This window comes from Ceratotherium simum, chromosome 25 (genome assembly GCF_057802395.1).
Source record: "Ceratotherium simum simum isolate JZ-2026a chromosome 25, ASM5780239v1, whole genome shotgun sequence".
NCBI lineage: Eukaryota > Metazoa > Chordata > Mammalia > Perissodactyla > Rhinocerotidae > Ceratotherium > Ceratotherium simum.
Window position 1 is genome coordinate 35,875,086 of NC_141924.1, and position 26,871 is coordinate 35,901,956.

The 26,871-nt window shown below is 38.1% G+C and overlaps 1 protein-coding gene and 1 pseudogene across 1 annotated transcript in view; one reads left to right on the plus strand and one right to left on the minus strand.

The window, feature by feature from the left end:
• Window positions 1-4,841: 4,841 nt before the first annotated feature.
• On the minus strand, window positions 4,842-6,165 carry LOC147913773 (uncharacterized; annotated as a pseudogene).
• SLC6A15 (solute carrier family 6 member 15) overlaps window positions 4,963-26,871 on the plus strand; it is a 49,074-nt gene continuing 27,165 nt past the window's right edge. Inside the window, exons 1-2 of the mRNA XM_014796365.2 lie at window positions 4,963-5,319; window positions 26,127-26,591. Of these exons, the coding sequence (XP_014651851.1) occupies window positions 26,303-26,591 (289 nt within the window). The 5' untranslated portion in view covers window positions 4,963-5,319; window positions 26,127-26,302. The remainder of the gene's footprint in view (window positions 5,320-26,126; window positions 26,592-26,871) is intronic.

Genomic DNA, 26,871 nt, shown 5'->3' on the forward strand with positions numbered 1-26,871 from the left:
ATGTGGTCCCTGGACCAGGAGTATCACTTGGAACTTGTAAGAAATGCAATTTGGCTCCCACCTACTGCATAAGAAACTCTGGTCAGGGGCCTAGAAATTTGTATTTTAATAGGTTCTCCAGGTGATTCTGATCCATGTAGAGACTGAATCCACTGATTACTGCATAGAAGAGCCAGTAGGTGCTCTAAGTACTTAACTATCATCTTAATTTGATAGAACCCCAGCACCAACCTAGTTTTCTTGAGTTGTTCTTGTGCTCAAGAATGAGAAAAGCAATCATTTGTCACACTTTAAAAAACAATAACACTAATAAAAACAAACAAAACTATGTATTTGTATATTGTACGCGTGTGTGCATATATATATATATATGTATATGTAGAGATCGAAAGGAGGAGAGAGAGAGGAGAGCGAGAGGGAGAGAGAAAAAAAGAGAGACAGAGAGGAAATTTTGTTAGAATGCATATCAAATAGTTAACAATATTTACTACTGGGTTGTAGAATTGACAGAAAGGCAGAGAAACATGAACACAGGGGCTATCACCGTGTGGGGGATCAGAATTGGCCACCCCAAAATGTGTCTCTTTGCCTTGATTACTTTTAAGAACAAAAGACTCTGAAAGAAACTCTGATCTTCCCCCTAACTGCCTAAAAGGATTTAAGATAAAAGGCTTGTCCCCAGAACAGGCCATCACCATAAATAACTCTCGGTATCAGAAGACTGAGGGTCCTTGCTAAGCCCATTCTTATTTAGCAAACATTTGCTTTTCCATTTCCTTGTGAATTGTCTTCCTCCCCTTTGACGCCCCAAACCATTGGCCCCAACATCCTCCTTTGTCTTTAGCCGAAGATGCTATTTTTTTTTTTTGTTTTGTGAGGAGATCAGCCCTGTGCTAACATCTGCCAATCCTGCTCTTTTTTTGCTGAGGAAGACTGGCCCTGGGCTAACATCCATGCCCATCTTCCTCCACTTTATATGGGACGCCACCACAGCATGGCTTGCCAAGCAGTGCGTCGGTGGGCGCCCGGGATCCCCAGGCCACTGCAGCACAGTGCTTGCACTTAACTGCTTGTGCCACTGGGCAGGCCCGAAGATGCTATTTAAGATGAGAGCCTCCACTATTTTATTGAGTTATTCAGTTTTCCTGAGTCTCTCCCATGTATACATGTTGTAAAGCTTTGTTTTATTTTCTCCTGTTATTCCGTCTCATGTCAATTTAATTCTTAGGCCAGCCAAAAGGACCTAGAGTGAGTACAGGAATTGTCTTCCTCCCCTACAACGGTATACCATGTACAAGTTTATACTTTTAAGTTTATTCAGTGAGTGGGTATTTTGTATTAAAATAATAATTTAGATTTTAGATTAGATCATGGAGCCTACAGAATTTGAATAAATCAGTAAGGAGGTTACACAGTGAATCAAAGCAAAAGCAGCTTGCGTAAGGCATGGCACACAAAACAAATATCATAAAACGTTTTTTTTTGTTTGTTTTCTTGTTTTGTGAGGAAGATTAGCCCTGAGGTAACATCCATTGTCAATCTTTCTCTTTTTTGCCGAGGAAGATTGGCCCTGGGCTAACATCTGTGCCCATCTTCCTCTACCTTATATGGGACGCTGCCACAGCATGGCTGGCCAAGCAGTGTGTTGGTCCGTGCCCGGGATCTAAACCTGTGAACTCTGGGCTGCCAAAGTGGAGCATTCGAACTTAATTGCTACACCACCAGGCCGGCCCCCAAACATTTTGTTTTTTGATCTCTAAGTAGTTGTAGAGCTGGTTTAATGCTGAGCACAGTACTTGACATATATATTTTAGGAATATAATCTATTATTATATAAAAGATATTTACAATTAAAGAGTAACTTAACAATTTAGTGACCAAGGTCAGTACATAGAGGCAGGGGGCACATTTCCTATGTCAACAAAGTGACAGCTTTTGTTGGTATTTTTAGTCAGAGCTATTTGGGCTTTATCTACAAAATGCAGAAACGTTAACAAAATTCAATCATTGTCTACTGTCTTGAATGCTTCACGATCTTAGCCAATTGGTTAAAAAATTTATTTGATAGCTTTGACATTTGTCAATTCAGTCAACCCACCCTCTACCAATAGAGACATCAGATAATCTAGTTACTTGCCCTGTTTCTACCTCTGAGCCCTTTATCAGTCATGAAAATGTAGGAGGAACAAAAAATTCACTAGATAGTTTGAGGTTGTGCAGACTTTGGTTTCATAAAAATTTTGAAACTATATCAAATAACATTTGGTATGGAGGATAATACAATAAAAATCTTGATTAGACTAAAAAAAAGAATTTCCACAATATACTGCCTATATAACAGTATAGGAAAATGAATTAACATAATCTTATGATGTGAATTGAATTCAATATTTGTCTTTAATACTGTGGTTTTAAAAGTTTTTTTTTTGGTAAATCTTTGAATTGTTTTTCTGAACTTGGGTGCTACATCCTTGGGAGTTTTTACCTAATATTGTCATTTTGAGGGATTTGGTGCTTAAAAGTAGTTATCAAATTCAAAAAGTGATTTAGATAGGGGCAGGTATTTATTTACAGTATCTAACAGTTGCCTTCTGACTGTGTGAACTTGGACAACCAAAGTCTCAATTTTTTCTTCTGCGATGTGTGGCCAATAACTGTACCTACATCATAGGGTTGGTGTAAGGATTAAGAAAAATAAGACATACAAATTATTACACACATTGCAAAGGCATATACTTAATATTGACTCAATACTTGCTAATATTATTAAATATACTGTGGCCAAAAAGACTAGTCTCCCTTTAATTGTAGGTTGGAATCTTCTTCCAACTTCTACTCTTCCCCTTCTGTGTGCTGCCTCCTCTGCCTACACCAACACCATGTGGTCATTTTTCTACTGTGTGACAGAGAAAGCACTCAGGAATCGTTAGCTAAAAGATATTAGCAATTGAACATGAAATCTTGGAAGGCTCTTTATTGTTAAAATTTAAAAATGGATACTTCTCATCTCCATGACTGGAGTTCCCAGGCTCTCCTTTTGGGAGCTTTCCACCTCTACTTGGCTTCTTATTTTCAAAGTTGCCTAGCCTTTGTGTTAATTCCACACTTTCCTCCTCTTAAAATCTATACATTCACTAAAAGCTTACAAGATAGCATAAAAAAACATGATCTTCGAAGCCAGCCAGATCTGGGTTTAAATCCCCATTCTGTCATAGAACTAGCTGTGAGACTTTTTGCAATTTTTTTTTCCTGAGTATCACCTCTGTCTAATCTCTAAATTAGGAAAAATCACCTCATTAATTAATTGAGAAGATTAAATAAGCTATTTCAAAGCCCCAGGTACTTAGTGGGAAACTCAATAGCTGCTTTCTCTTATTTCTTCTTGTTGGCATTAAGACATAAATTGGTATGAGTCAATTTTGAAGATATTACTCCACAAATATTTTGTGACTTGTAGCTTTGTACTTGCATTTAAGATAGGTGTCAAACATCAGTGAAAAAGTGTGAGGGGAGATTGTAGGCAGTTAGGCCTTCTCGGTACTACTGTAAACCATTCCTGCAGACATACAGAAAACTTTTTTCCCACAGATAAGCCTAATCCTGATTATAGAGGACATAGCTCTACTTATTTTCTTAAATTCTTCTCAGTTGTTACTGGTATTATTTGTACTATATCTCAATTTCAGTATATATAAAATGATATATATCAACATAAATATTTACCTGTCACCAACATGTGAAATAAAAAGCAAATGATGCAAGAGGTCCTGTAAAAGGCTTACTGTAATTGTGTTTTCTTTTTTTTGTTTTTCCTGCGGGGCATCTGTATTTATTTAGCCATGGCGGAGGAGGGGCATCCAGCGGATCAAATCCAATTTAATTTTTTTCTTTCATATTTTAAAGGTGGGTTTGGAAGAGACTGAGAAAAAGCTCTCTTGGCTGCTGTAAAAGTTAAGGATTAGCAGCAATGTTCTGACCTGAAATTTAGGTCTTGTGATTTCTTTCCAGGAGATTTTTCACTGCTTGAAAAACCTGTCTGCAATGGCCTTATTTTTTAGTTCAGTCTTAATTGGATACAAACCGTCAAAATCTGAGGGATTGTTGGAAGGCCTGAAAGTGCACAAAGGTATTTTCTTTAGCGGTGATATTAATCATCTGGAAGTGAAAAATGTCCTTCACCAAGTCAGTGAACCTTTCTGCTGTAATATGTTTCGGGTTCATTTTCCATTTCTTTCAAATTTCAAAAGTTTCAAGGACATAAAATTTGGTTTCTAGACACACGCCCTGTTTAGGGGAAGATTCAGCCATTTTCGAAAGGAGGCTAAGCTTTGTGTGCAGTGATGTATATTTTAGGAATTCTCCACGTGGCTTAATTATGAGTATGTCTTGATTGCTACAAGGGGTAAGTCAGCCTTCATCTTGTAGTGAGACCCCTTGGAGAAGAGTCGGATGCTAAGGGACCAACATGGGGTAAGGACCAGCTCCCTAAAACAGCCTTTCATAACCTGGCCAGAATCCTTGAGCGCTATCCGATTTGATGGAGAAGCCAATGCCCAGAGTGCTTTTCTCTTGCAAGAGATGTAAATGGCTAGCTTGGAAAGAAAGCTAGGGAAAAGGGTTCTTTGGGTCACCCACTTCTAGTCCCGTCACCGACTCTCGGAGAATCTTCAGAGGGTGCGAGGAAGGACCATGTCTATTGTCATCGCTGAGACAAAGGCGGGGGACGGGCAACCGGTGCCTACTCTTTCGGTTGAGTGGGTTGGGGGAGGACGGGAAGGCAGGGGAATTTGTTTTCTTCTGCTCCGGAGCGGGCTTCCCCGGTCCCTCCCGCCCCCGGAGGCTCAGCCCGGAGCGCAGGGCGTGCGCGGCTGGGCAGCCGCAGCGGCTCTGCGTCAAGGGCGGCGGGGCGGGGAGGTGCGGCGCCCCGCCGGGCGACCTGGCTCCCTTCCTCCGCCGCCCGCAGCCTCCCCGTCTCCCCCGCAGCCTGGCGGCGGCCGCAGCGTCGGCGGGCCGGGCACGTGGGCGCCTCCGTCACACCCTCTCTCACACACTCGCACACACCCGCGCGCACGCACCCGCGCGCTGCATCTCGTGCTCTGTCCCAGGCCGACACACAGGCGCTGCCGGCTCTCTCCTTCCCAGCGCGCAGGGCAGCGACCCCTCCACCCAGCCCCAGGGCCCGCCCTAGGTGAGCAGCCGCTTCTCTCCAGACCGCTCCTTCGCGGCCTCTGTCACTGCACCTGGACCAGACCCTCTGGCGACTGCGGCTACTGTCGGGACGTGGAAGCAGCCAGAGGCGCCCCTCAAGACACGCCAACGGTAATGACACGCTCCTACCGCGAAGGGCACGGGCTAGGTAGGGTGGGGCTCACCGTTAGCCACCCTGGAGCCCGGGGACGGAGCGGAAGGGATGGATAGACTCCGGGAAGGACTCAAGCTCTGTCCTGAAGGGAGGGGAGGGAGGGCGGCTCCAAAGCCCTGGGAGGGCGAAGCTGGGCTCAGCGGGCGACCCTCCAGGCTCCGCGTCCTGCACCTGTGCACCATCGGGGGGCGAGAGGCGGCGTGTAGGGGGAAGCACATGGGTCGAAACGTGCCGCCATCCCTCCTTCCTTCTCGTAGTGGAAACTGCCCACAACATCCCCGAGAGACTAGTCGTTGCCAAGTCAAGTCAGCGTTGCCTGAAGGGTGGGGTCCGACTGGGGCAGGTCCGAGAGGAAAGTTGGGAGGGTCGGGACGGAGCGAGGCGCTTCGGTGCTAGGTGAGTTGGAAGCCGATCCTCGTGCGGGTGGGCGGTGGGGCGGGGAGAAGAGCCAGCCTCATTCCTCATTCGCTTCTGGTTGCTTTTGCAACTGATGAAGGCGACTACTGAAGGCGGTGTGTTTTCACGTGACTCCAGTTCCCTCTTGCCTGAAGTAACCTGCGATAAGTGGTGCTAAAGTGGGCCTTTCGCGGTGCACAAGGCACGTGGCCCCTGAAGGAAGCACAGCTTGTGTATTTCTGCGCAGCCAGGAATTTGCGCGTCTGGCGGGGAGGGTGGTGGTGCTGGGATTTTAAGGAAAGGGTGGGAGGAATTGGAAACCCAGACCCGTGGCTGGTCTGTGCGTGGCCTGGGCAGAGGAGGGTTTTGAGTACAGGGAGAGCCTTTGAGTCGTAACACGCAGGCATACCAGCCTTATAAATATGAATGAATCAAAAAGCCCGAGACGTCGCGGGGACAGATGTGACCCGCCCGGTCTCAGAGGCCGCAGCGGGGGAATTCTTTTCCGTTAGGAAGGGCGTTAGCCCGCGTTCGCGGAGAGCGAAGCCCCCAGGCTGGCGCTCTGCGGTGGCCAGCTCTCCCTTCCCCTCCCAACCTCTTCCCTCGTGGGCAAGGCTGGAGTAAGACGGGGCGGGGTCCGCACTCGGGCGCGCTGACGTCAGCAGTGTTTGGGTGCTTATGCAAATGAGACTGCGACCGTTTCTCCCTGTCCGACCGTTTCCCTTCCAGGTCCTAAAGGTAGACCCAGCTTAGTCTGCACCGTTTGTATGGTTCCCTGCCCAGAAACACGAAGGGGTTGCTTTATGGGCTCCTCATCACCCAGTTTTTAAAGCTGTTTTATGCCTGGCAGTGCCTGGTTGCTTTCCCGGGATACCGGGAACAATGTGTTTGCTTTAGGAAATAGCGTTCTCTGACGAAGCAACCCCACCGAGCTCAGTACCCCACCCAGCCTGGTTTCTGCAAGAACGGTGCTGAGACACAGACCTACTTAATGTCTTCGGCGGCCAATATTGGGCTTGACTTATAGTAGGTATTTAATGGGTACTTGATGATGGACTGAATTTTCCCTGAGTACGTGTATTTCTCTCATTAAATTTGGAGTATTGGGCCATCAGAACCGTCTATTTTATTTTTGTGAGTGTGAGTGCCTTTTCGATCTACATGATCAATGACCCATGTATATTTGGTGGAGTAAAAGATATTATCAACATATATGACTGAATTTGTTGACCATTTTCCTGCAAGAAACATTCAATGTGTTCTTTTTTCAGGAAGATAGGAATTAACACTATTTTGAAAGACAGATAATCTTTTACTGTTTGTTGACATGTTTTCTTTTTCTGATTGCATGTTATATACTTGATTCAAGAATTATTTTACCTTCTCCCTCTGACTTATTTCACTTTGCATAAGACCCTCAGTGTCCATCCATGTTGTCACAAATGGCTGGATTTCATCGTTTCTTATGACTGAGTAGTATTCCATTGTGTATATATACCACATCTTCTTTATCCATTCGTCCTTTGATGGGCACTTAGGTTGCTTCCAAGTCTTGGCTATTGTGAATAACGCTGCAATGAACACAGGGGTGCATGTACATGATGTAATCTCTGCAGAAATAGAAGTATAATGATGTATACCTGAAATTTATACAATGTTGTAAACCAATGTTATTGCAATAAACAAAAAATTTTAAAAAAAGAATTTTATACTTCCGATCAATGTAACTCAAGACATTGTATTTTAATGGCATTAATAAATGTATTTATACATGTTTCTAGGAAATAAGTGCTCTGTCATCCAATTAATAAAGTAAATAAGAAATACTGTCTTAGTCCGTTCAAGCTGCTGTAACAAAATACCATAAACTAGGTAGTTTCTAAACAACACAAATTTATTTCTTATAGTTCTGGAGGCTGGGAAGTCCAAGATCAAGATACCAGCAGATTTGGTGTCTGGTGAGAGCCCACTTCCTGGTTCACAGATGGTGCCTTCTCACTGTGGCTTCACGTTTTGGAAGAGACTGCTTAGCTCTCTGGGCTCTCTTTTATTAACCCCTAAAGGCCCCACCTCCTAATACCATCACCTTGGAGTTAGAATTTCAACATATGAATTGGCCAGGAGGACACAAACATTCAAACCATAGCAAATAGTAAAGAATTTTTAAATTGAGTAATAGCTATTTGGGATACCAGTAATCAGATGAGATGCCCTACTTGTCAATTATTGAAAATTTAAAATGTTAGAATAATTACTAAAACCTAAACTCTATAATTATTAATTTACCGAGTGATCACAGTTCAAATTTTACCCTGTGCATGTTAGAAAATATGCTCGTCCACTCGTAAAATAAAACTTGTGGGTGTATAGGTAAAAAATTTGCATTCCTTTAAACTCTAGGGTTCATTGGGCAATTAAAAAATCATTGACTAGAATGGTTAGAATGGTAAATCTGAAAGCGATCTTGGTGATTATCAAAAGCTCTGAAAACTTACTTCTCAACTTCTTTTGGAGAGTATGTTAATTCTTTATTATATACATATGCATGATTGGATGTATTAATATATTCCTATGCAGAGTAGAATTTAAAATGGTTCCTGAGCAGATGGCATTATTAACAAAAACCACGGGCATAGTCTGATGCATAAAACATTCAAGTAGGCATCTTTAAATTTATTTCCAATTTGCCTTATAACATAATACAAGTCCTAACTACTTTTCTGGAAGTATTTGTGAATAATTTTTTGATAAACAAATTTATCTGCTTAAATATTAACTTTGACCAATGGTTGTCTCATATTTCTTGGCAAAAAACAAGCCCTAGAGGCTGGGCTACAGAGTGGTTTTAAATGCACAGTATCACTTGAATAGGATAGAGCTGCTTTCAGTCGTGAAGGTCACTTTATTTCCTTGTGATGAATGCACTAAGGTATCCTTTCAATAAGATTAATTGATTGTTATCTTTGAATAGAATGCTTACTCTGGGAGCTTTTTCACCTATCAGATTGGCAAAGATCAAAAAGATTATTCACTGTATTGAAGAGGGCAGAGGGAAATATATGAGAGTTCATACACCGCTCATGGTAGTGCAAATTGAAATAACTTTTATAAAGGGTCATTTGGCAGCATTTATCAAAATTATGAAAGCACATACCCTTTGATCAAGCAGTACCACGTCCAGGAGTTTGTTCTACAGATATGCAATTACCAGATATACAAAGTTATTTGCTTGAACATTGAAATAATTATCAGAAATGACCTAAATATATGATGTACTCATGCCATGAACTGTCATGCAATCATTTAAGAAAAACACAAGTTGGGGCCGGCCTAGTGGGGTAGTGGTTAAGTTCTTGCACTCCGCTTCCGCCGCCTGGCGTTCATGGGTTCGGATCCTGGGCTCGGATCTACTCATCACTCATCAAGCCATGCTGTGGCGGCATCCCACCTACAAAATAGAGGAAGACTGGTACAGATGTTAGCTCAAGGACAATCTTCCTTAAGCAAAAAGAGGAAGATTGGCAATGGATGTTGCCTCAGGGCCAATCTTCACCAAAAAAAATTAAAACAAACCACACAAGTTATTGTATTGAGAGCAAAACTTTTTGAAGATTTTTTTAAAGTGAAAAACCAAGATGCAGAATTATGCATATGGTAATAATTGTGTAAAAACAAACCAGGTTGGGTAGGTGGAGAGAAAACACATATTAGCTTGACTATGCACCAAATATTCTGTGGAGGACTTTGGTGACTTATAGGGAGGTAGGGGTGACTTACAGTGTGCTAAGGGGAAGGATGGGAAGATATTTTTCACTCTATGCCCTTTAATACCATATTACTGTATTATTTATTCAAAGTATAGATTAAACCATACTTTAAAGTGAAAAGAATAGCAAATACCCTTGGGAGAACAGTATGCAGGCATCAGATGCTGTCAAATAAGTAAGGCATAAAAGTCAATGGGTGTTTTGACTCCAGGATTTGTGTAGTTTCTGAATTTACAAGAAAGTTTCCTCTTTCAACATTCTTAGTAATAAGATTATATTAGACTAGCAGATGAGATTTAGTGGCTTCACTAAATTTAGCCAGTTTTATCAACATAAAAATGCATAATTTGAACTAGCCCTCATGGTCTAGCAGTTAAAGTTCTGTGCGCTCTGCTTTGGCAGCCTGAGTTTGGTTCCCAGGAGCAGAACCACACCACTTGTCTGTCAGTAGCCATACTGTAGTGGTGGCTCACAGAAGAACCAGAAGAACCTACAACTATATACAACTACGAATGGGGGCTTTGAGAGGGGGAAAGGAAGAAAAAAGGAGAAAGATTGGCAACAGATGTTAGCTTAGGACAAATCTTCCCTTGCAAAAAAACGAAATGCATAATTTTTTTTAATGAGTTGACTTTTAAAAAAATTTTTGAGATGGTTATAGATTCACATGTAGTTGTTAAGAAATAATATAGAGAGTTCTTGTGTGCCCTTTACCCAGTTTCCTACAAATGTAACATGTTGCAAAACTATACTACAACATCAAAATCAGAATATTGACATTGATCAAGTCAAGTCACAGAACAGCTCCATCTCTATAAGGATCCCTGTAGTTGCCCTTTCATAACCACAACCACTTCACTCCTGCCGCCAACCCCCTTTAAACTCCTGGCAACCACTAATCTGTTCTCCATGTTTACCATTTTGTCATTTCAAGAATTTTATATAAATGGAATCACACAGTAGGAAACCTTTTGGAATTGGCTTTTTCCGCTCAGCATCATTCTCTGTAGATTCATTCAAGTTGTCGTGTGTATCAATAATTTGTTTTTATTTCTGGGTAGTACTCCATGGTATGGGTTTACCAGAGTTTGTTTAACCATTCACCCATTGAATAACTTCTGGGTGGTTTCCAGTGTAGGGTTATTATGCATAAAGCTGCTATGGACACTTGTTTACAGGTTTTATGGAACATAAGTTTTCATTTCTATGGGATAAGTGCCCAGGAGGGCAATTGCTGGGTTATATGATAGTTGAATGTTTAGTTTTCTAGAAAGCTGTACTGTTTTACATTCTCACCAGAAATGTATGAATGATACGGTTTTTCTGTATCCTTGCCAGAATTTGGTTGTCACTATATTTTATCCATTCTGATAGATATGTTGTGACATCTCATTGTAGTTTTAGTTAGCATTTCCCTAATGGCTAGTAATGTTGAACGTCATTTCACATGCTCTTTTGCCATCCAGAAATCATATTCAATGAAACATGTCTTTATGTTCTTTGCCCATTTGCTAAATTATTTTTAATTGTTGAGTTTTATGAGTTCTTTATAGATCCTAAATACAGGTCCTTTCTTGGATATGTAGTCTGCAAATATTTTCTCCCAGTCTTTGGCTTATTTTTTTATCCTCTTAATAGAGCAGAAGTTCTTTCACAGAGCAGAATTTTTTAATTTTGAAGTCCAGTTTACCAATTTTTGCTTTGATGGATTCTGCTTTTCATGTCATGTCTAAGAACTCTTTACTTAGCTCTAGCTCTCAAAGATTTTCTCCAATGATTTCTTTTTTAAAAGTTTTATAGTTTTATATTTTACATTTAAGTCCATGATCCATTTTGAGTTAATTTTTATATAAGGTGTGAAGTTTAGGTTGAGATTATATTTTGGCTTAGGAATGTCCAGTTGTTTCAGAGCCATTTGTTGAAAGGGCTATCCTTTCTTCATTGAAATTACTTTTGCACCTTTGTCAATCAGTTGCGTGTATTTGTATGGGACTATTTCTGGTACTCTCTTCTGTTCCATTGGTCTGTGTGTCCATCCTTCTACCAGCCTCCCACAGTCTTCATTACTGTAGCTATGTAGTAAGTCTTGAAATCAGGTAGAATCATTCCTCCCACTTCATTCTTCTGTTTTGAAATTGTTGTAGCTATTTTAGTTTTTTGCCTTTTCATATAAATTTTAGAATAATCTTATCTATATCTACAAAAAATTCTGCTGAGAGTTTTATAGGAATTACATTAATCCTGTATATCAATTTAGGGAGAATTAACATATTTACTATTTTGAGTCTTCTAATCCATGAACATGATGTGTCTATCCTTATATTTAGATCTTTCATCAACACTATGGTTTTCAGCATAAAAGTACTGTCCGTGTTCTGTAGATTCCTTGGAATTTTCAACATAGGCAATCAGAATGTCTACAAATATGGAAAGTTTTGTTTCTTCCTTTCCAATCTATATGCCTTATATTTCCTTTTCTTGCTTGATTGCACTGGCTAGAACTTGCAGTACTACGTTGAATAAAAGTATGAGAATGGACACCCTTGCCTTGTTCCTGATCTTAAGGGAAAAGCATTCAGTTTTTCATTGGTAAGTGTCACGTCAGGTGTACGTTTTCTGTAGATGATTTTTATTAAGTTGAAAAAGTTCCCTTTTATTCCTGTTTTTGTTGTTGAGGAAGATTTGCCCTGAGCTAACATCTGTGCCAGTTTTCCTCTATTTCGTATGTGGGTCACCGCCACAGCATGGCTGACAAGTGGTGTAGGTTCACACTCATGATCCGAACTCACAAACCCGGGCCACTGAAGCGGAGCACGCCGAACATAACTCCTATGCCACTGGGCCAGCCCCTGGTTGTTTTTTTTTTGACAGCTTTTAATCATAAATGAATGTTGAATTTTGTCAAATGTCTTTCTGAATCAATTGATATGGCTATGTGATTTTTTTTCCTTAGCCTGTTGTTATGGTATATTATGTCATTGATTTTTTTTTTTTTTGTGAGAAAGATCAGCCCTGAGCTAACATCTGCCAATCCTCCTCTTTTTTTTTTTTGCTGAGGAAGACTGGCCCTGGGCTAACATCCCTGCCCATCTTTCTCCACTTTATATGGGACGCCACCACAGCATGGCTTTACAAGCAGCGTATTGGTACGTGCCAGGATCTGAACCGGCGAACCCCGGGCTGCTGCAGCAGACGCGCACTTAACCACTTGCGCCCCCTGGCCGGCCCCCATCATTGATTTTTTGAATATTAAACCAGTCTTGTAGACCTAGAATAAATCTCACTTGGTTATGGTGTATAATTTTTATTATATATATTGTTGAATTCTGTTTTCTAATGTTGTATTAAGGAATTTTGTGTTATATTCATGAGGGATATAGATCTATAGTTTTCTTTTCTGGAACTATCTTTGTATGGTTTTGGTATCAGAGTAATTCTAGCTTCATAAAATGAATTGTGAAGTGTTTTATCATCTTCTCTTGTGTAGAAGAAATTGTGCAGAGTTGGAGTTAATTCTTTAAATGTTTGGTAGGATTCTCCAGTGAAACTATCTGGACCTGGAGATTTCTTTTGTGAGAGTTTTAAAATAATGCATTCAAGTTTCTTAATAGTTGTAGGGCTCTTAAATGATCTGTTTCACATTAAGTAAGTTATAATAGTTCTGTGTTTTTCAAGGAATTGGTTCATTTCATCTAAGTTATCAATTTTGTGTGTGTTGAGTTTTTGCTAGTATTCCCTTATGCTCATTTTGATGTCTGGTTTTGTTATGATAATCTCTATTTCATTTCTGATATACAAAATGCTTAAACATAAGACTGAGCATATGGAGCTTTACATAAACCTAATTAAATGTCTCTTTCAAGGTTAATATTTATCTTGTGGTTAAAATAAAATCACTACATAGATTTGAAAACCTAATCCATACCCCTTCTGCATGGGTCTAGCTTCATTGTGAACAGTTTCTTGGGCAATATTTTAAGTTTCAGTAGAGTTAGATCTTTATACTTTCAGTTAAATTCAATAAATATTCAATTTATATTCCCCATAGGCAAATGTTTCAGTTATCTATTGCTACATAACAAACCATCCAAAATGAAGGAGACTTCAAACAATAATGACTTATTATTTCTCATTATGCTGTGTGTTGGCTGGGCTCAGCTGGTTGCTTCATCTGTTCCAGTTGGTGTTAACTGGCAGTTCAATTGGGGCTAGAATGTCAATGCCGTAGTTCTTGTGCCCTGGGCCTCTGCTCAGATGGCTGGAATAGTTGGTAGCTGACTGAGACTCCTCTCTCTCCCTTTCGATGTGGAACTTTGAGCAGGGCAGGTGGACTTTTTTATGTTATGTCTAGCTTCCAAAAGAGTGAAAGCAGAAACTGCTAGGCTTCTTCAGGCCTAGTCTCGGAACTTGCATAGTGTCTTGGAACTTTTGCATTCTACTGGTCAAAGCAAGCTCAAGGTCAACCCAGAATTAAGAGAAGGAGAAATAGAGTCCATCTCCTGATGGAAGGAGCAGCAAGCATGTACAGTATTGGGAGGAACTGTTAATATTCGTTTTTGCAAACAATCTACTACAGGAGATAACTAAAAAGGATCACACTTGACAGTTTATGATGATAAATAAGACATATTAAGTGCCTTCAAATTCACTTTTCATAATACATGATAATACAAATATACGACTAAGTGTTACGTAATAGTATCTGCCTGTGGTTGGCTGATAATATCTCCTAAAGGAATGTCTACCTCCTAGTTCCTGGCACTTGTGAATGTTACCTTATTTGGAAGAAGAGTCTTTGCAGACCTAATCTTCAGATGAAGAGATTGTCTTGCAATGTCCAGATGAACCCTACATGCTATCACAAATGTCCTTGTATGAAAGAGGCAGAGGGAGATTAGACACACACAGAGGAAGAGGAGGCAATGTGAACATGCAGGTAGAGATTGGAGTGACTTGGCTGCAAGTGAAGGAATGCTGGTGGCCCCCAGAAGCTAGAAGAGGCATGGAATAATCTTTCCCCTGGAGCATCCTGAGGGAGTGCGGGCTTGCCAACACCTTGGTTTTGCTTCATTGAAACTGATTTTGGATCTCTGGCTTTCAGAGTTTTAAAATAATAAATTTCGGTTGTTTGAAACAACTAAATTTGAAGTAATTTGTTGCAGCAGCCTTAGGAAATGAATACAGTGCCTAAATGTGAGGAGTTCTTAATCTGTTTATAAAATTTTAAGTGTTTAAAAGATTTTGTCTATTTGAAAAATGTTTAAAAGACTTTTTGAAAGACTGTTTTAGTTAAGTAAGATTTAAAATCTGTCCTTGGTTCATAGAAGTTAGCAAAAAATACACTTCAATTTATGGAAATTACTTTATAATTATATTTACTTTTGAAATAATTGTAAGCTCGCAGGCAGGTGCAAAGGGAGGTCCTGTGTACCCTTCACCTTACCTCCCCCATTTTTTCAATCTCGTATAAAAGTACGTACAATGTCAAAACCAGCATATTGATATTGGTAAAATCCACAGAGCTTTTTCAGAGTATGTAGTCCTTTCCTCTGTGTCTGTGTTGGTATGTGTGTATAGTTCTTTGCAATTTTATCAGATATATAGCTTTATGTAACCCTTACCACAAAGAAGATACTAAACTGTACCATCTCACACGATTCCCATGGGCTACCCTTTTATAGCACACCTACCTGCCCTTCTCTACCCTAACTCCTAGCAACCACTATTCTGTGGTTCATCTCTATCATTGTATTATTTCACAGATGTTATATAAATGGACACCTGAAGTACGTATCCTTTGAAATTGGCCTTTTTCCCCCATTCAGCATCATTTCCTTGAGGTTCATCCAAGTTGTTGCAACTATCAATAGTTTTTTCATTTTTATTTCTGATATTGTTCTGTATGGATGTACTACAGTTTGTAGTACAATGTCACCCACTGACAGACATTTAGGTAGTTTCCAGTTTTGGGCTATTATGAATAAAGCTGATATGAACATTTATGTTCAAGTTGCTGCTTGAAAATAAGAGATTTTTTTTCCAGTTTTATTAAGAAATAGTTGACATCCATCACTGTATAAGTTTAAGGCATACAGCATTATGGTTTGGTTTACATATATTGTGAAATGATTACCACAATAGGTTTAGTTAATATCTGTCATCTCGTACAGATACAATAAAAAAAAAGAAAAAAAATTCTCCTTCTGATGAGAACTCTTAGGATTTACTCTCTTAACAACTTTCCTGTATATTGTACATTGGTGTTAACTACAGTCATTATGTTGTACATTACATCCCTAGTACTTATTTATCTTATAACTGGAAGTTTGTACCTTTTTGCATTAAGCTAAAAGACAACAAAATCACAGAGCTATCAAAAGGAGGGAAGTATTTTTTCCAAATGACAATACAAAGTCACTACTTTTGTAGTGACTTTTTCTTTTAATTAATTAATTTATTTTTCCCCCCAAAGCCCCAGTAGATAGTTGCATGTCATAGCTGCACATCCCTCCAGCCGCTGCACGTGGGACAGGGCCCCAGCATGGCGGGAGAAGCGGTGCGTCGGTGCGCTACCGGGATCTGAACTGGGGTCGCCAGCAGCGGAGCGCGAGCACTTAACCGCTAAGCCACGGGGCCGGCCCCTGTAGTGACGTTTTGTAGTGACTAATTATAAAGTCAATATGTTATATTATTTTCCCAAAAAGGGGGACTATAACACACCTAACAGAATGGCTAAAAAAAAAGGTAATAAATTCTTATTTCTCTGAGATATATGCCTAAGAGTGCAACTGGTGGTCATTATGGTAATCCTAGCATTAAAAGGAACTATTTTTTACAGTGGCTGTACTATTTTACATTTCCATCAGCAATGTATGATTGATCTAATTTCTTTGCATCCTCTCCCACATTCAGTATTATTATAATTTTTAGCCATTCTGATAGGTGTGTTATAGTCCACCTTTTTGGGCATAATATATATTATAAAATAAGTTGTGACTTATATTGTCATTTGGAAAAAATTGTTTCCCACCTTTTGATTGGCTTTGTGATTTTTTTATCTTTCTGCTTAATGCAAACATTTTATGTAAAGGGGGATATAATTTACAAAAGAATTTTTTAGGATGAATTCTATATTGTTGAAAATATTTGTATTATTTGTCAAGATTATTATTTCAGTATGTTATCAAATCTCTCGTGTTTTTCCTTTTGCAATTATTCCATAAGTATAAACTTCTCAACATGTGCCATTTTTCTTGGGTGTTGCAATATGGTACAACATTTTGTCTTTATTTAGGTAGTCTTTACTTTTTACCCCATGTATTAGAATTAGAAAAATATATTTCATTTGAATCCACAATGAATTTCAGATTCAGTGTTCAGAATTGGCTCATATTTAAAGAAAACTTTATTCAGGAAAATTTGAATTTGTCCAACTCAAGGACATAATTTCCTGTTGTTCTAGTTCTTTATTATAGAATATTGAGCTTGCGGCAAATGCCGGTAATTGGCCAGTGCAGGCATGTCTGTTTGGGTCATCTCTCATCTCTAAGATGCAAAGGCCTGCCTGCTATTTTAGGTTTTTGCATGTTTTTAGTAGAAATTTTAATTAAAATTTAATATTACATAATTTCAAAAGAGGTTGTAGCAATAGTTTAGAAGCTAAAAAGTCTTGAAAGATGGAGTGAGAATTGCACAATATTTTGAATTAATTCTATACTGAAAATACTTGCAAGACTAATCAAGACAAAAGCAGAGAAACACCAGTTACCAATATCAAGAATGAAGCATGGGATATCACTACAAATCCTACAGGTATTAAAAAGTACTAGGGAATATTATGAATCACTTTATGCCAATAAATTTGACAACTTAGATGAAATGGACAAATTCCTCAAAAAACACAGCTTACCAAAACTAACACAAGAAGAAAAAGAAAATCTAGGTAGCTTTATATCAATGAAATAAATTGAATTTTTAATTAAAAATATTCCCAGTAAGAAAACTACAGGCCCAGATGGCTTTATGGGTGTGTGCTGCTAGACATTTAAGGAAGAAATAAAACTAATGCTGCATATGTTCTCTCAGAAAATAAAGGAGAGACCATTTTAAAACTCCATTTATGAGTTCTCCAAAATCAGAGAAGCAAAATACAAGAAAAAAAATTACAGACCTTGTTCCCATGAATATAGTTGAAAAAATTTTTACCAAAATGTTAGCAAATTGATTCCAGTGATATATTAAAAAAGTTATACATCTTGACCAATTGGGGTTTATCCCATAATGAAAGATTGGTTTAAGATACAAAACCAATCAATGTAATATTCTGTATTAACAGATTAAGAAGTTATATGATTATTTTAATAAAAGCAGAAAATTGTGTCAAAATTCAAGAGTTATTCATGATTCAAAAGAAGAAAAAACCTCACTGAACTAAGAATTAAAAAAAAAAACTTCTATGAACTGAGGGAAAAAAAAATCCATATAAAAGAATCTGTAACTAACATTGTACCTAACTGTAAAATATTGAGTACTTTTCCACTAGCATTGGGGCATAGATGAAGATGTCTGCTCTAATACTTTGGTTCAAAATTTTAGTGGAGGTCCTAGCTAGTACAATAATTCAAGAAAAAGAAATTAAAGGTAAACAATTAGAGAACGCTAAACTATTTTTATTTACTGATGACATACTGTGTATATAAAAATCCTAAAGTATCTTAAAACAAACAAGAACAACTTGACTTACCATTGTTGCAAGATAGAAAGCTTGTATTAAAACATCAGTTTTTTCTAGAGAGAAATTAAATATATAGATAAATGGAAATATATACCAAGTTCATAGATAGGAAAACTCAATTTTTTAAGATATCAGTGCTCAAAAAAAAAAAAAAAAAGATGTCATTGCTCCCCAAATGAGTCCATAGAATCGATGTAATCCAATTCAGAATTCCAGCAGGCTCTTTGTTTTGGGTAGAAATTGACAAGCTGATTTCAAAATTTATGTGGAAAGGCAAACAATCATAAAAAAGAAAAAACATTAAAAAATGGTTAAGATTGAGAACCACTGAGTTAGAAATTTATTATGTTGATTTAAAAAGGTTTGAATCTAGTTTTTAACGCTTTAAAATAGACTTTTTTTTTTTCTGAGAAATTACACATGGAGATAATTAAAGCAATACAAAAATGGAAGAATGAGAAAAATGTAAATATAAGTCCAAATTTAAATAATGTAACATTCCCAACATTTTTTCTGTATGTAAGTCCCCCTTACACACAATAGATGAATGGAAAGACACCGACTGTTTTACATTTAGGGTGTTATTTAGAATTCTTGATTTGCAAGTTGCAGAAACTGATGCTGGCTTAGAGGTAAAAAGAAAAGAAATACTGGCAGGGTCGCAGGGGCTCAAAGAAACAATGGGGTGCTTGGCAATGACATGGAAAAGGGCAAGAATGAAAACAGTTCTGAACACTAGGAACCAGGATCCATGACTACAGTAGTAGTTACAGCCTGGGCATAATGCCTTTGGAATTGAATGAGATGCCAACTTTTGATCTCTTTGCTCCTCTCTTCAAGATCCAAAAATCCAGGGAGAGGAAATCTAACTGGACAAATGCGGAAGATTATTTTCAAAGATGGTGGCAATATTTTTCTCTTCTGTCTATTCATACCTTTTGTAATTTGACTTTGTTGCTCCTGCCATCAAAAGGTGGAGTTGATCGACTTCTTGAATTAGTCTGTACTTAACTGTATGACTTGCCTTGGCCAGTGAGACATTAACAAACGTGACACAAACAGAGGCTTTACTTGCACTTGCATGTTGGGCTTACTTCTTTTGGCTAGAGTTGGAACTCCAAGCTAACAATGCAAACAAGTTGGAGCTAGCATTTTGGAGAGAGTAAATGCAGGAGAACCAAAGTCCTCTGGCTGATAGCCTGCCTCCTGCCAGAACGTGAGTGAGACCTTCCTCTCCTGCTAGAGTCGACAGATAACTGCAGTGCAGAAGTGACCCAGTTCAAGACCAGGAAAACGACTGATCATCTAAGCCTTGCTCAAATCGCTAACCCACAGAATCACGAGCAAATCAATTTTTGTTTGTTAAGCCACTAAGTTTTGAGGTAATTTGTTATGTAGCAATAGAAAACTGGTATTAAAAAAAAAAGTGGTGTTGAGCCAGCCCTGATGGCCTAGTGGTTAAAGTTCAGCACGCTCCTCTTCGAGGGCCCGGGTTCGGTTCCCAGACGTGCAACCATACCACTCATCTGTCAGTAGCCATGCTGTGGCAGCAGCTCACATAGAAGAACTCGAAGGACTTACAACTAGAATATACAACTATGTCCTGGGGTTTGGGGAGGAGAAAAAGTGGTGTTAAAATGACTAAAACATGTAGCATTGGCTCTGGACTTAACATTATCCTTTATAGAATAATATGCCACAAACCAGTTGTAATATAATACAACTGTAAGAGAGATGATAATCATAGTAATAAAAGAAAACATATATTGAATCCTCTCAATGTGCTGGCATTTATCTAAGCACTTTATTATTAGATAGACATACTATTTTCCTTATTTTATAAATGAAGAAACTGAAGCATAGTTAAGTAACTTAGCCAAAGTCGTAAAACCAAAAGTGATAGACCTAGAATTTGAACTTGGTTTGTCTCTAGAACCTAGATATAAATGTTTGGCACCAATACATGTCTCTTTATAGCAAGAAATATTAATTCCTACAAGATCCCATTAAAGTTAAATAAGAAGGATTATGGGAAAACATGAAGAGGTTGGGGTCATCAGCCTTTCTTAGACTATGGGTTTCATATTTAGATAGTATGCAAAATTGCTTCCTGCTGTGAAAGATGAGGATATTCTCACACTTTTATTTTTCTGTCTCCTTTCATTTCAATTCTTGATTTTGTTAGTTTTTTAAATTTTCATTTATGTTTTTCCCCTAACATAATTCCTACAGATTTTAAACCTTATTTCCTTGTTTAAATTAATGGTCACTTCTATTCTTTAACATGGCTTCTCTGTTACTGAGATCTTTACTTTGTTTTCTCTCTTGGTTGGCCAAGTTTGGTGATCATTTCGTCCCACCCATCAGATCTCTTATGGATAAGAATATTTGCCTGTGGCCTTTGTAATTGGAATACAAAGTAATTGAGTATAAAAATTGGAGATCAAGTATTTTTTCTCTTGGTTTTTATAGAGGTTATTGAATATCCTGAGAAGTCTTTATTTCTCCTTTCTACTTCTGTTTGAAATCCGTAGGAATCTTTATCCCAGTAATTCCTCAGTGTTGACCCTCTGTTTTATTATTATTATTTGAAATTATAAGTCTAAGTAAAACCTCTGTTATTTTATCTTTTAGTTAATTTGATTCTATCTTTTATTAATTATATTCTCTTGTCTGGGTACACCTGTTTTAAGTTTGTTGGATCACCTTTGTCTAACTTTAATTTTCATTAGCTTTTTCTCCAAGTTACTTTAAAATATTTGTCTCTTTTTGTTTTTTTTTTGAGCAGTTTCCTTAAGACTGTGCTCCATGTCTCGGGATGTGGTTGCGGTAGTGTTTATTCTAGTTTTACTTGTTTCTAATGTGCCTTTCATTCCTGTAATGAATTTTCCCATTTCTTACCTGTATTGAGTATTCATCCACTTAACTTTTTTCTTCCTGTTAATCTTTTATGTCTTTTCTTTGAGTTTTTTTTTTTTTTTGAGAGACTTGTTTATCTTTCATTTGTTGAATCTCTGAGCTCTTCTTTTTTTTTCTAATAAGTAATCTCTTTAAAACTCTGGAGCACTCTGTTTCCTGGTATATATTCTGCATTTGTCTTTTGCTTATGTTTCTTCTCCTCTCAACTGTTACCCCTCCATCTCCCTGTTTCTTTATAAAACTCTTTCATTCTTAGCAATTACTCATCTTCGAATGGGGAGAGTTCTATCTTGTCATACTATTTGATAAAGAAATTATTGCCATAGAAATGAAGCATAGATGGAATGATCTGGGGCACTCCACATCTTTAATTCAGATTTATTCTCTGTAACAGTGGTTGTCAATTTTTTTGAATAGGGTCAGTAAATATTTTAGGCTTTGCAGTCCATACAAAATGAATCTGCTGTTGCAGGACAAAATAGCCATAGGAAATATGTAAATGTGTGGGCTTGGCTATGTTCCAATAAAGTTTTATTTACAAAATCAGACAGTGGGTTGTATTTGACCCATGGGCAATATTTTGTTGGCCCCTGCTCTTGAATATCTGTTCGTCAGTTGGAGATAGGAGGCCCTTACCAGATAATGATGAGGACAGCTAATGCAACTCCCAGGTGCAGATGAAGAGCAATAGATGATCGTTTGTCCCCCAGTTGACTCTGTCACAGGCATGGATAGTGCTGACTTGGCAGAGCCTGTACAGTTCCTTGGTACTCATTAACGCTGCTGCCTGTGTGACTTGTGGAGTACCCGATGCTTTATCATCCTCTCTCTACCTCTCTTCGTTCCCGGACATTCCTGCCTCATTTCTTCTTCCATTCCCTGAGGTAGCAAAAGTAACACACTTTCGGCAACGGTCAGCCTCACTTTTTATTCTCTTTTTAATCTATGTTTATAGCCTGCTTTTATAGACTAAGTTCTTTAGGCAAGCTTTTGGCATTCATAAAAAATTCTATGTTTCAAAAAAGTTGGGTCTTGAAATTAATTTGGCTTCCAAATTGTCTCATATATAAATTTTTTACAAATCCATTTGGAAACCCAATTTATATTTTTACTTTGGGCTATATGCAGCCTCTATACACGAAAGGAATGCCTCTGACTCTGTGAGTATAGGGCCTTGGGGTAAAAAAACCCAAAAAACAAAAAAAAAAAACCCAAAAGGTAATAGTGCAAAATACTTGTATGTATCATACAATATTATTCTGTCATACTTCTTTCAGTTCATTCGAGAGTGTGAGATGAGTAAGATAAAGTCATTTTCCAGGCAGAGCTTATGGCCTAGTGAAGAAGAGAGAATTTTTTCCCCCAGACTTACATGTTATGGTGGAAATTTCAATGTTAACTGCAACCCTACCCCATGTTTTCCACAGCCACCCCAGACAAGAGCAGGAGGTGGGAGAGGGTAAGAAACAGAGTGAGAAAAGAAAGTTTAAATTATTTTACTTGTAATATTAATGTCCTATCACTTTTTTTTTGCTTATAATAGAAAAGAAGCTTTAAATGCGTGCAAATACATATTTAACATCCCTTTTTAATATGTTTAATTTTATAAAGCTTGCCTAGGATTATTGCATTATACAATCTGTATATATAGTTATGTACATTTTAGGCATTTATAATATAAAGTTGCATTTAAATTTTGTTTACATTAGACATTGACTTTTTTCCTAGAAAATATGAACTTTGGGTAGTCTGTTAGGAATTTTTATTTTATTTTATTTTTTTCCCCAAAGCCCGAGTAGATAGTTGTATGTCATAGATGCACATCCTTCTAGTTGCTGTACGTCGGACGCGGCCTCAGCATGGCCGGAGAAGCAGTGTGTCGGTGCGCGCCCGGGATCCGAACCCCGGGCACACTTAACTGCTAAGCCACGGAGCCGGCCCTGTTGGGAATTTTTAAATGTGAGCTTTGCCTAAGGATATCCTATGTAAATTGGTATGATTATTCATCAGATATGTAAAAAACATGCAGTGATGTTACTTTTCATTTTTACTTTTTTGTTTGTACGTTTTTTCCTACCAAGAGCAGAAATGTATAGAAGAAATACAACAATTCATGAGATAATTAATTTGGGGGAGGTTCATGAGTAACACTATCTTTAAAATTTTTTATTTATGAAATGGTGGGTGTTTTTACTGGAACAGAGTCTCTAAACTTTGATACCTTTCTTATCTTTCTATTTGTATGGAAAAAAGCAAAAGGAATCACAGATGAATGTTTATTGAGGAAACTAAGGTTAAGAGTGATATAACTTCTAGAAGGTATACCAATAATAAGTAGAAGAGCTAGGATACAACTCTAAGTTTGTCAGATTAAAATCAATGCTCTTATCCATGTATTGGTTGAGTTCTTTGCCAACAGCTTTTGTTGTTAGTGCCTGTTGACATGATTCCCACTCCTAGCCACCTGTGGACAGCAGAGCAGAACCCTGCCCTGTCTTTTTGCTCCATCCTCTCACCTTCCGATGCTATATCAGACAATGCTCCACTATTATTCATAGGGTTTTCATGGCCAGTTTTTTCGGAAGTGGGTGGCCAAGCCCTTCTTTCCTAGTCTGTCTTAGTCTGGAAGCTCTGCTGAAAACTGCCCACCATGGGTGACCCTGCTGGTATTTGAAATACTGGTGGCATAGCTTTCAGCATCACAGCAACATGCAGCTGCCGTAGTATGCCAACTGACGGATGGGTGGTGTGGTTCTCTGACCAGGACAGGGACCTAGGCCTCCGTGGTGAGAGGGCTGAATCTTCACCACTAGACCACCAGGGCTGGCTATCTTTAGACAGTTGAATAAATGTAGACTTTTAATCTAGATCATTCATGTCTCACAAATCACAATTTCTTATATGTCAGATTTTCTTCCAGCAAAAATTATTTGGAAAATTAGCTTATTTCGTTTTTCAATGGTTGTATTTATTCATTTATTCAACTACTATTTATGAGCTCTAGGGAGAAATAATGCAAATTAAACAGACACAATCCCTAACCTCATGAAACTATTTCCATATCAAAACCTTGTTGGCTTCTCTAAAATAGTCACTATGAGAAGTTTTTCACGTATGATAGAGATGTGTCTGTCATTTAAAAGGTTTTGGGAATGCTTCTCTTTCAGAATTTCTTCACAGTCTTCCTCTTAGTCTTCACCAAATCTAAATAAGTGTTTGCTCTTAGGGTATATATTTTAATTTTGGAAACAACTAAACAAACACCATCTAAACCTAAACGCAATAAGTAAGTTACATCGTCAAGTTAAAGAATTTTTTTTTCGTTGTGTTACCCAGTACCCTGTCTCTTGTTCATCTAATTATAAGTTAAAGTATGATAGGCTGTTTCTCTGACTTTTAATGTAAATCTAACAGCAGTTCCATCAAAGAATTTCATTTTCTTTAGCCATGAATGGCAGAATTCTTGAGATATCATTTCTAAAGCCTCCCAATCCAGCGTTGAAGAAAAGCACTCATATGTTTAGTCACTTTGTATAAAACACACAATCTCAATTGTTTTATAAACATGCCTTGTAGATTTACTTGATTGGTGTCTGAATAGAGAAAAGGTTATGAGATCTAACACAAAAAGAAAAAGAAAGGGAAAAATGCCAAAGTGATGGCAGTGTTTTTCTTGAGATGTTTAAGAGAATGTTCACACAAATATCATGAATTTTCAACACTTCCTGCCTCTGTTTATGCTGTTTCTTATGTTTGGTGTGCCTTACTCTATTTCTGCCCAACTCTAATGTCACTTTTATCCAACTTTTCTGATCTCTCTTATTGTAATGATGTTGGGTCATTTAAATTATGCAATGTGTTGTAGTTGAGATGTGCCTTTCTATTAGATATAAGCTCCTTAAAAGCAGATATTGTATGTTTTCATTAATGTTTGTATCCCTTAAAGTCCCATCACAATATCAAATAAGTGAATGGATGAAAATGTGAACAGAAGAGATTCTGTGTAAGACAAATTTATAGGGATGGCATGCAATTGTGTATGTAATTCTATAGGTAATAAAATGAGGGATGTACTTTATGAGAGAGGAAAAAAGGAAAGAAAAAGAAAAGAAGGAAAGAAAGAAGAAAAAGTGTCACAAAATTTTAATTCCTAATGAACAGAGTATACACTATGCATTGGGGTATATCTGAGATTGTTACTGAACCAAAGTGTGTTTGCTTCCTGGCGAGAGTTAAAATCAGACTCTCCACCAGAAGTAATTGTCACACAAAGTAGAGTTTATTTGCAGCAAATAGGAGACCTCATGGAATCATTTCCAAAGTCGTGGCTCCCTGAACAAAGGGAAGCAGGTCCTTTTATTTTGGGTGGGGAAGGAATATTTAAAAGGGAAGTTTTATCGTCACATGTAGAGGCAAGTATTAGCTGGCACAGATATGGTCTGAAAACATGCTCATACATGGCGTGTTATACTAATAAGGCCTCAGCTCCTCCTAGGGCTGAGACTTTAGTATTAAGATGAAGTAGAGGGCATCTTTTGGTCATCTCTGGGCCATCTGTGCAAGTGCTGCCCTTGCAGTGGGGCTCGATCTGGTTCAGACCAGTTGACACTGGTATCTCTTGCCAACATAGCTCTGGAAAACAACCTTGAGGGAGTGTTAAGCTCCTTTAAACTTCCTTTGAGCTGCTTAAGGCATGCACTAGTGACAAGATCAAAGTAAATTTTTGAAAGAAGGAAGAAGTTAGTGAAAAGAAAATATGTGAAGCTCATGTGTTTTTTACAATTCTTACACTTCTGGAAATATTCATCTCTGGAAGGCCAAGGACAATCGTACGTTTTATATTCTGTAGAAAGAGTTTCCATCATAAAAATTAATAAGAAAGAGTCTTCAGTGGTTTTAATATTTTTCCTCATTCAATACTATCATTTTTCAACTTAAAATTTTACAGGTACCTACGGAATAGCGGACATACAGATCCAAGATCGATAGGACTTTATCGCCTTGAATCAAGGATTTATTTGATATCCTCCTCCATCCTTGCTTCATATCAGCTAACGCTTTAAAAAAGACTTAATATATTTGCCACAAGGGAATTTTTAAAAATAATACTACCCACACTTTCCAATGCCTAAGAATAGCAAAGTGGTAAAGAGAGAATTAGACGATGAGGTTATTGAGTCTGTCAAAGACCTTCTTTCCAATGAAGACTCAGCTGATGATGCTTTTAAGAAGAGTGAACTAATTGTTGATGTCCAAGAAGAGAAAGACACAGATGTTGAAGAAGGATCTGAAGTCGAAGATGAAAGACCAGCTTGGAACAATAAGCTACAGTACATCCTGGCCCAAGTTGGATTTTCTGTAGGTTTAGGGAATGTGTGGCGATTCCCATACCTATGTCAGAAGAATGGGGGTGGTAAGTTTTTGTTTTTGATTTTTTTTTTAAATGATGCATTGCTAAGTAAATTGCAATTGATTATCTCAAATGGCTCCTGTTGTTGCTACAGTCTCATTATTTTAGAAACCATGAATTCCTTTGTAAGGCTGGGGAGGCTCCTTTGTTGGAAGTGAGCTCAGCCTTGTTTTCAGATTAGGTTTCCATAGGAGCAGATGGTTTGCTGTGAATACACAAGGGTTGCTTAAGGGTAACAAACTCAAATTCTTTCTGTGGATGCTATTAAACATCTCTAAAGTAC